Source organism: Otolemur garnettii, unplaced genomic scaffold, assembly GCF_000181295.1.
Source record: "Otolemur garnettii isolate 467f Iridium unplaced genomic scaffold, OtoGar3 scaffold00059, whole genome shotgun sequence".
In the NCBI taxonomy this organism is placed as follows: domain Eukaryota; kingdom Metazoa; phylum Chordata; class Mammalia; order Primates; family Galagidae; genus Otolemur; species Otolemur garnettii.
In genome coordinates, this window is record NW_003852454.1 from 3,679,591 (window position 1) to 3,690,396 (window position 10,806).

Consider the following 10,806-nt stretch of genomic DNA (forward strand, 5'->3'; position numbering starts at 1 on the left):
CTCCAGTCTGCTAAATTGTGAATCACACTTAAAGAGTGTTTTGTCTGTGATAATTTTAGAATATTGTTATAAGCGTTTACAATGCTTTCGGTGATGTCATCCTCATTTTCTTTTTCTTTTAGTAGATAAGGTTAAAAATATCAGTGATTGATGTTAAGTAACTTTTTTGTAAGGAATTTTTAAAATGCTTATGGTGGTTGTAGTGATTCTTTTTAACTTAACGTGTTGCCAGTATGGTGTTGGAGATGACTTAATTTTTTCTCTTTTTTTCCCCCCACAGCTGTGATTGGGTTATTATACCCCTGCATTGACAGGCATCTAGGAGAACCACATAAATTTAAAAGAGAGTGGTCCAGCGTAATGCGGTGTGTAGCCGTCTTTGTTGGTATAAATCATGCCAGTGCTGTATCCTTTAGCTGTAATGAAATGTATAATAACAAAGCAGCTTCCAACAAACCAAAGGTTAAGCAGCCCTTTGCAACTTCACTCTTGTCAAATTATGATATGCCCACTTAGTCATAAAAAGGATGTGAACTGTATTGTTCAAACATCAGGGTAGCAGCTATGCAATTATAGAGTGGTGAAGTATAGCCTCTCATTTAAACCCCTATTTTTTATTATGACTTAGAAACTTGTGCACATTAAAACAATTTACATGTTTGTCTTAAATTAGGTTACTTAATTACTTCCATATAGTTTGGGTAATCCTAAGATTGAAACAGGTACATTTTTGAAGAATTTTCTTTCTTCAATCAGAATTTGCCAATAAGCTTTTAAATTGTGTGATAATCCACTCTGCTTGTTAATTATCTGGGATAATGAAAGAGAAAGTCAAGAATGTAATTTGATTTCAAAATTAAGTCAACTGTTATAATAAATGGCTTTTTTATTAAAAAAAGTAAAATTTACCCTTAAGGACATGTAGTGGCTTCAGGTGCAATTTATTATTTGTTTTTTATGTCTCTTAATTTAAAAAAGCTATAATTTTTCTTTAAAGGCTCCATCACTTATTGCTTTTAATCAAAACCAGCAAATGACATTAAGTATTTTAAAAAATGGCATAAGTAGAAATATCCAACTTAGACTTTTGCCAGAAATAACAACTTTCCCCTAAGGTACACACATTTCATCATTTGAGGATCCAGACATTTTATTTAGTGATTGATGAATATGTTTATAGTGTCCTAGCTAGAAGGATGAGGTAGCTTCTGTTTCTCTCCCTGTGACTCCACCTCCACCCCAAGTGTCCATTCCTGGAGCAAAATTTTTCCTTCATGAGGTTTTTAATCCAGTTATCCTCCCTATTTCCTCTCCTCTACCTTCTCCCCACTCTTTCTGAATTTCCTGTGTAGAAGAGTATCTGGGAAATGCTACTCTTGCCTTCTTTTGTCAGAAGACGTGGTGTAGACAGTGAAGGGGGCAGGGGCCTTGGGAATTGGAGAGAGCATGAAGTGTGACTCAGGCTGCCGAAAGTTTGCTCTTATCACTTTGCACTGTTCTCAGGGCTGGCAGAGTTGGCTGGAGAGAGAGGGTGGGTTATATGGCAAGTACAGACCTGTGTCTTTCATACAGCGTATCCAGGTGTCTTGGAGAGGCTTGGGACAGAAACCACTGAAAGATGCCAGGTCGTATATCCTGAAAAACACAACTGCCTTCCGGTGCCTGTTTGTGCTGGCCCTTGCAGGGCTGTGAATGTAGAAGTCCTTTAGTGGCTGTTATTAATTTAGTTTTCCATTTCCTTTTGTATTAAAGGATTTTCTATCATCTTTATTTTAGTGAACTTTGTGAAATTTAAGATTTTATAAAAACAAATCTAGTGGTTAGTAGAGCTTAGAAAGATAAAATCATGGATTATTATATACAGAAGAGAACTTGGAAATCATCTACTTCTACTTTTCTTTGTAAAGATAAAAAGACAGATGAAAGCTGGAGAGGTTGGGTAATTTGCTGAGTCATTTATACTGCCAGTTTGCAGCAGAGCTGACCCCAGACTCCAGAGATCCTGAGTCAAGTGTAGGAGATCTACCCAGGAGTAGATAGACTCATTCTCTACCCGGGAGTCACATAAGAATGTAAATTTCTCTCTATCTGGTGGATCAGACCTTTCTATCCCAAACATTTCAGCTCTGTTTTTAAGTAGAGAAATTAAAATAGGCTTTTCTGAAATTTTAAAAACATTCCATATCTAGGTTAAATGCTTTGTTCACTCTTCTTTCTCTCTCAATGAACTACTTAAATATACCAGTCCTATCTGTTCTGTCTGTTCTGTAAGCAAAATGAAAAATGTTTACAAAAATGCATAGTATAGACTTTTACTATTAGGGTACATAGACTTTAAAAAGCAACACTGGAATACTTTTAAGATTTATATACATGTATTTTACCTGTTTACCCTGGAGGCCTCCTTAATTTTCTTTTGATGCTTTAGATTTTTAAGGAAGTTTAGTTAGCAGAGATAGAATGCAATTCCTATCAAATCACACTCTTTTGTGGATTGTTTAATGAGTAATTTATTTTCATTATAATTATCTTAACTATCATCATGCTTCTTCTGTGGATTGTATGGAGAAATTAGAGCTCCAAACCTTTTTTTTTTTTTTGGAGGTTAAGTATAATGATAACTAAAGAATAAGAAAGCTTTTTCCAGAAACCTATAGGTTTCTTGATAAATCAAGCCTAAACAAGGAATGATCTGGGGACCCACAAGTGCCCTCAAGTGCTGAGAAATAAACAAGCTGGGTGTTCAGGATACTGGTTGGGGTGGGGGAATGGTGGTGAACAAGGGGGTGTGAGAGGAAGCGGTAAATGGCTTTATATGCATATTTTGTTGACTTCTCTGTAGTTGTAGTACAGCCAGTTAGTTTGGTGAGATACGTGGTTCCTTCCCCCCACCTTGGGAGCTGGTTATAGAGCCAAGATGTGGCCTTTGGGATATAGATCATGCCCTTTCGATGACATTTGAAATTAATTCCTTTAGTGTAATCCTCTAGCAAAGAAATGAGAAAGTCAAATTTGTAATGCTTTGTTTTACCCTTCATTTTGTCCAGAAATTTTGGAGTAGGAAAGGGCCATACATTTGTGAATAGATATTTAAGTAGGTGACAGAAATAAAATATCATTTGAGCAAACTGTCCTATACCAAAAAGTCTCAGACACCAAAATAGCTTGGCAGGTTGCAAGATAATGTTCACTTCAAGGCTTTATCCTCAACAAATTAAAACTGGAACAGGTGACATAATAGAAAGGGATACTGTGTCCTTGGTACTCTTGTTTCTGAACTGCATTATTATAAAATGTGTCTGTCAGTAAATCATAGAGAGAATGTGGTGCCCTGTTAAATAGCTGTCATCTCTTCTATTTTCAAGTTTCTGTATGTTGTTCAAGTAATTCTAAACCTGTTTGAGAAGTAATATTAGTTTCCTTTTTCTCAAAATTGTGTTCCTTTAGTAACACTATTATAAGGCGTCTAGTTACGTTTTTAGCAAAGAAAGCATTTTTTAAAGTATGGGCCTGGCCTTGTAATTGGGAATTTATATAGACTGTTTTTTTTTTTTTTTTTTGAGGGGTTATAGGTTGGTAACATCTATTAATTCATATCACTTGGTATTTGGTATTCAGTAAATACCAGAGACAGTTTTAATTTCATTTAGTCTCATACATTGTATACATTGTGTTAAAAGACTATATACTCAAGTATAGGCAATTAATTCTCTTCTCAACAGTAACAGCTTTTATTTTAGGAAAATGAACAGCTTATATTTTCTGGTTTACAAGTTTTGACTCTTTAACACTGATCTCAGAAAGTGGATTTTGATAACAACATACAGTTGTCTCTTACCCTGGCTGCACTCTCCATTGGACTGTGGTGGACTTTTGATAGATCTAGAAGTGGTTTTGGCCTTGGAGTAGGAATTGCTTTCTTGGCAACTGTGGTCACTCAACTGCTAGTCTATAACGGTGTTTATCAGTGAGTATTAATCTTTTTAGTGCTTGTTTATTAGATAAATAATGATTAACTACATTCAGAATTGAGATTTTGAAGTTACATCCACCAGTTTAATGAGTAATTTATTTTCATTATAATTATCTTGTGTATCATCACGCTTCCTCTGTGGATTGTTAAAAATATTTCTATTATTCTAGATATACATCTCCAGATTTTCTCTATGTTCGTTCTTGGTTACCGTGTATATTTTTTGCTGGCGGCATAACAATGGGAAACATTGGTCGACAACTGGCAATGGTAAGCTAATGCTTATTTAATCACTTTTCTGTATGAGATATATGATAAGTTTTCTCTAAATGGCAGCCCTGTAGGGAAAGCAATTTGTGAAGTCAACATTCTTTTGTTTCTCTTTTGTATTTACATTGAAATAAATCATTTGGAAGAATTTAATTATAAATGTCTAAAAGTTGAGGAGCCACTGCAGAAAAAAGCCAAGTGTGTTATGGATAGCATGATACGATTTATCAACCATGGAGGATATTAGATTTCTTTTTTTTTTTTAATAATCTATAGGTTTATATCCCATTATATCAAAAAGGGATAGTTTTAAAAGTGAAAAGGGGGAGAATTAATAACTGTGTGGCTACTGGCAGGTATAAATTTGAATTGTCTCCAGAAAATTAAGACTTTTGATCATTTTAGTTATAAAGGAAAAGAAAAGAGCTACATTCATTCAGAGGCCACGACAGCTAGGAAAGTTGAGTGGTTTTCTTTGCTGGATGATTATTCTTAGAGGTAGGGTGTCTCTCTGTTGCCTTAGCTAGAATGGAATGGCATTGTCATGGCTCACTGCAACCTGAAACTCCTGGGCTCATGTGATCTGCCTGCCTCAGCCTCCCAAGTAGCTGAGAGTACAGGTGCAGCCGCTATACCTGGCTAATTTTTCTATTTTTTTTTTCTTTTGTAAAGATCAGGTCTTGCCTTGTTGCTATGGCTGGTCTCAAACTCCCTGCCTCGAATGATTCTCCCACCTCAGCCTCCCAAAGTGCTGGAATTATAGGTGTGAGCCACCATGCTCAGCCTTGCTGGTTTTTTTGTTTGTTTGTTTTGATAAACTAGTCACCCAATTATCTTAACACCACTGGTTTCTGATTTTGAATTGTGGTATGCATCTGTATAACTGTACTTTAAAAATACTGTTTTGACTGGAAGCTTTTACTAATGTGATGGATTTTTTTCCCCTTTAAATCACAATGATTCCAAGAAACAATGATTTAAATTTCCTATGTCAACTCTGTTCTTAAGTGCATGACCTGTCCCTTGCTGCTTAGCCTTACTGAGCACTCAAAGAAACCTTCTTAGCTCCTTCAATGGTATAGGATTGCTCTTTCATATACTGTTTTTATTTGCTCATAATGCAGAAACCTCATCTTTTTCCTGCTTATTGCCGTGGCTCTTTCAGTTCTAGAATATGAATTATCTTTTTCCCAATTCACATTTGTCATTTAGTGCTAGTTAATTGTGCAATTCTCAGATTCTTTGAGAAATAAAGTGGGCATATATTAATTAAGCATTAATTTTTAGAGCTTTTTAATTTATTTGGAAATTGCTGTTCAAAAGAAATCTTAATCTGTTAACCTTTTAATTTTTGCAGTATGAATGTAAAGTTATTGCAGAAAAATCTCATCAGGAATGAAGAAGGCAAAAAGTATCTTTTGAACAGAGTAACAAGATGAAAAAGACATGTAAATGATAGATATACCAACAGAACTTTGGACTGTAAAATTGCCAGGATGCAGTTTTTCTCCTTGATTGGTGTGTATATGTATGTATACACACGCATATATATATTACTGCAATCTGTGATTGCTTCATCTGTAAATCAGTTATAAACCTTTATGTATTTGACTTAAATAACTGTAAGATATATATGCACTACATTAAAAAGTTGATTAATAGATGAAATTTTTAAATTAATTTTTTAAACATACCATTCATTGTATCTCAATATTGATGTGCCAAAATATGCTGTTACTGTCATGCAGAGTATAAGAATGCTTTGAACAATTTATAAACTTAGTGAAATAAGAGGAAAGCCAAAAAGCCAAAAAAAAAAAAAAAAAAGCAAATGAGAAGCTGGTATTTTCTCTTTTACTTGCTGTTGTGCCTTTTATTTTTCTAATCGCAGCAGTATGAGTTATGAGTGTCCTAAGGTGTGGTTAGTTTCTATTTTACTGTGGTTTCATGGAGTTTTGAGTATGTAACATGGTAAAAAATGAACTACTGTACAATGATTTCAAACCTGCATTACTGGAGAGAGCCTAAAGAGTATTGTTTTTGCTTGTTTTATATTTTATTGGAAGTATATGTGATGAGCAGGAGAGGTTATCCGCGTTAAATTGTTTAGAGTCTAAATATGGAAGAGTCTATATAAGTAAAAGTAAGGACCACTAGGAAATTTAACTGGAATAAATATATGTTTTGGAAATACAAAGTGAACCTCCTATAGTGCCATAAAGTGTAAAGTGATATTAGCTGTCATTTGCAATGCAGGATCTCACTACTTGTGCACATGGAACATATAAGAAACTAACTGATCAAAATGAAATTTTTAATTTTGCTGGGTTTTAGAAAGCAAACCACTTTAGCTGGGCTCATATGACTGATTGTGAATGGAATGTCTGGATTTTCAACCTTATCATGTGTGGTCTGAGGAATGGATGGGTACAGAACTTCTTGTGTGTCCATATGACCATAGTGAGTAGTTCAAGACTATTTATGAATGACTTGTGATGGCATTCTGTGCATGTTAAAGATCTTGCAAATGGTTTGGGACATATTTTTTCCAATAACTAGCTTCATTCAAATATGGCTTAAATATATTCTTAGATAACTTTTTTTCCCTCAAGTTTTGCTTTTGATGACAATTATCTGATACATCAGGGGAAAATCTTCTGACTACTCTAAGGGTGTGTGTGTGCGTGCATGCACGTGTGTGTTGGAGTGAGTGAGAGAGAGGATGTGTATGTGCATGGGCCTATGCTTTCCTAGAATGTCACGTAGATATTTAAAATTTTTGGTTTTAAATGGTTGCTGTCAGACTGAGTCTTATATGCCAAACTTTAATCTGCTTTTATGTTTTCAGGCTGAAAATATGAAAATCCTAAGAGGATTTCATATGGAATATATATACACAACCTTAACTATCGTGGTGGAAAACATACTGCTGTAATTTATTATTCTATCTTCCAGATAATGGTATTCATTTAGAACAAAATAAGGTATATTTTTAGAATCAACTTTGTAAGCATTATAAAATCTTTAATAAGTCATAAGGTCTATAATGTGTTTGCTTTAAAAATTGCTGTTAAAAGCAAGATGTATTAAATACATAATTATACTCTTGGTTAAGAGTCTTTTTTTCTTCCTTGTGGTAAATTTTAGAATATAGAATACTATGGATTAGCCTAACAAAATTAACATATGTGATTGAATTTACCAATAAATGATGAAAAGAAGCTAATTACAATTGACCCTTGAAAAACGCAGGCATTGGCGTGCTGACCCCCCAATAGAGTCAAAAATTTATATCTAACTTTTGACTTTCCCAGAACTTACCTACTAATAGACTATTATTGATCATAAGCCTAAGGATGATATAAATAGTAAATTTAAAAGTATTTTATATGTTGTATGTATTATGTACTGTGTTCTTAAGCTAGAGAAAAGAAAATGTTATTTAAAGAATCATAAGAAAAAAATTACTATTCAGTTGTTCAGTAAGTGGAGATGGATCGTAATAAAGGTCTTCATTCTTGTCTTCTTCACGATGAGTAGGAGGAGATGGGGGAAGGGTCTTGCTGCCTCAAGGGTGGTACAGGTGGGCAACCTCACAGAACTCAAAACTGCGTGTTAGTGGACCCACACAATTCAAAACCATATTGTTCAAGGGTCAGCTGTATTTAGTGTTAGTGAGATTGAATGTTATTGGAGTTTTGATATTGTTTTGAGATCATCCAGGAAATAAGAAAAGATAATTATAGCAAAAAATATAATTGTTCTGGGTGATGCCTGTGGCTTAAGGAGTAGGATACTGGCCCCATATGCTGAGGGTGGCAGGTTCCAGCCCACCCCGGCCAAAACTGCAAAAACAAATATATATATATTTTTATATATATATAAAAAATTGTTATGATGTTTTGATAAATATATTTGTGCAATGAAAGATAGTGGTAAAAATTTTTGAACATTGCTATATTGGCAGTGCTTTTGTGCTTTTATTATTTAAGGTTATAGAAATTGGAACAATTGAAAATGGTACTAAATTCTACAAAAGCACAAAAGCCAACACCAATTAACTAGCCAGAGCCCTGCTAATGTTTTTGTTGTAAAATTTATTTTCACTGGGCTGTTTTACTTCCATTAAGGGTAAATCACCTAATGTCAGAGATGACAAGTTTGTCATTTATGTAATTTTGTTTTCTTTGTAGACAATGTCTTTTTGCTCCTGGAGATTTACATGACTTTTATCTGTAAGGGCTTTCAGTTTCAGTCTGATCTGGTTGGTTGCAGACTTGTTTTTATGTCTCTTGCTTGGCATTTGGTATGCACTTTCAATCTGAGTTCATTTTTTTCCCATTTCTTTTTTTTTTTTTTCTTTTTTTTATTGAACGGTAACTATGTACATTAATGCACTTCTGGGGTACAGTGTGGGGTTTTCACATGCAATCTGAAATACTTCCATCAACTGGCTGAGTTCATTTTTTTCAATTCTGAAAAGTCTTAAATGTGGCTGTACATTGGAATCACATGGGGAACTATAAAAAAAAGGCTGGTGCCTGGGTTATACCCGTAGACACTCTGATGTAGTTGGTATGGGAAATGCCCAGCCATTAGGATTTTAAGAATTTTCCCAGGTTGTTCTAATGTACAACCCACATTGCCAGTCACTGGTGTAGTTTGTGTAAAAATAAAGGGGTAGAGGCCGTATGAGATGGGTAGTGACACTGGAAATGGAGAATGAGGGACGTGTTTTGGAATCAAACCATCTGATCTTGGTGACTTGGGTGTGAAAATTAAAAAGAAGAGTCAAAGGTGACTTAATTTTTCTATCTTGGGAAACTAGGTGGATGATATTTTTATAAGCCAAAAGAGGATTGCAGAGGAGGAGGTGAATGGGTAATGTTAATGAGTTTGAGTTGGTATTTTGAGGTTGGGTTTTATAGGGTTCATCTGAGAAAATATTGTAAGCAAACGTTTGTGTATTTGAATCTGGGTTATCGGATGTAAGTGAGGGGAGTCATGAGCACGTGGCAGTAATAGAGGAAGGTATAGAGAACACCTAGGGAGCGAGTTATGATAAAAAGGGAAAGGTGAAGAAAGTCAAGGAGGTGTGGTCAGGGGTAGGAGGAAAACCGGAAGAGAAGAGTGGTGTGGGGGAAGCCACGACAGAGGGAGTTTTCAGCAAAGGGTAACTATGACGTTCAGTTAGAAGGATGAATAATCTTAGAGATAAAGGGGAAGATGATATTAGATTGGTTTATGTTGAAAATGCTTTTTCTAACTTGTTATATATACATATATATATATATATATTTTTTTTTTTTTTTTTTTTTGGCAGTTTTTGGCCAGGGCTGGGTTTGAACCCGCCACCAGCAAATGGGGCTGGCGCCCTACTCCTTTGAGCCACAGGCGCTGCCCAACCTGTTATATTTTAACACTTAAAATATTTCACTATATACTAATAAATTAGGTCACAAGATATTTCTAAGAATCTGATCATATAGTGGCTCTTTTACTGGAACCAGTGGGGGTGTGGGGAGTAGCTAGAGAACTTTGAAGGAATGTTGGAGATTTGGGTAACACCTATGAAGAATGGACATAGGAACAGACTAGAAATAAGGAATTGCCAGTTTTGAGGCCATTAAGGACCCATGAGGCTAGAGGTGAGATATATGAGTTTGAGATAACATAAAAATCAAGGAATGTAAAATCCATATAGACAGAAACAAATAGCTCTCCCGACACAGATAAGTCAAGCAAGTTGAAACTTGCACAGGTGAATCAGAAAGGATGCTGTTGACTGTGTCTCTTGGAAGAGAAATAATGGACCCTTTTTATTCTTCTAAAAGTCCTCTGTTAAAGAGATCTCTGACCTTTGTTTCTGTTTTCTGTTTACCTCTTAGCTTTACTCTTTGTTGTGCTGCATTCGAGAAGAATTATTTAACTGGTTATTCCAGCTCAGTGAGTTGCTCTTCAGTTGTATCTATTTAGTGTTCAGCCCATCAGTTGAGTTTTTAATTTCATTGATTGCAATTTTAATTTTTAAGATCTCTACTTTTTTTTTTTTTTTTTTTTTGTGGAGCTTTTGACTAGGGCTGGGTTTGAACCCGCCACCTCTGGCATATGGGGCCAGGGCCCTCCTCCTTTGAGCCACAGGTGCCGCCTCAGATCGCTACTTTTTTTAATGGCACTATATTGTCATTCTTTTATTTTCTGAGCATGTTCTTCTAAATTTCTGAATGCTTCCGAAGAGCCATTGCAGAGAAGGGCAGGATGAGTCTGCCACTAGCCTAGTGTGTTTGCTCTCTGATTTCCATGGGGTGCACTGCTGAGCTTGTTGGGACTTGGTGCCCACACCCACCACTCGCATCAGGGGCTGAATACTGTTTGTCTCTGCCTGGTCCAAGGTTTGTGAGTAAGAGAAGTGTGGAAGGATCAGCCAGCCTGGCTGCTTTCACAGAAGCCTGGTTGAACCCATCGGGTCAGTTGTCCTCAGCATTTCCAGCTCCAGGCATCGGCTGCCTCTGAGCTTATGACATCACGGTTTCATTTTTAGCAAGTCTTCTCGAATGTTTTGA

The 10,806-nt window shown here is 35.6% G+C and overlaps 1 protein-coding gene across 6 annotated transcripts in view; it reads left to right on the top strand.

Annotated features, from left to right (window-relative positions):
• The window catches only part of INSIG2 (insulin induced gene 2), a 20,921-nt gene extending 13,571 nt beyond the window's left edge, over positions 1–7,350 (top strand). For all 6 annotated transcript variants that reach the window (XM_023514796.1, XM_012806890.2, XM_023514797.1 and 3 more), the window contains 4 exons: positions 281–405; positions 3,801–3,967; positions 4,144–4,243; positions 5,601–7,350. In XM_023514796.1, the coding sequence (XP_023370564.1) occupies positions 281–405; positions 3,801–3,967; positions 4,144–4,243; positions 5,601–5,642 (434 nt within the window). In that variant the 3' untranslated portion in view covers positions 5,643–7,350. The remainder of the gene's footprint in view (positions 1–280; positions 406–3,800; positions 3,968–4,143; positions 4,244–5,600) is intronic.
• The last annotated feature ends 3,456 nt before the right edge of the window (positions 7,351–10,806 follow it).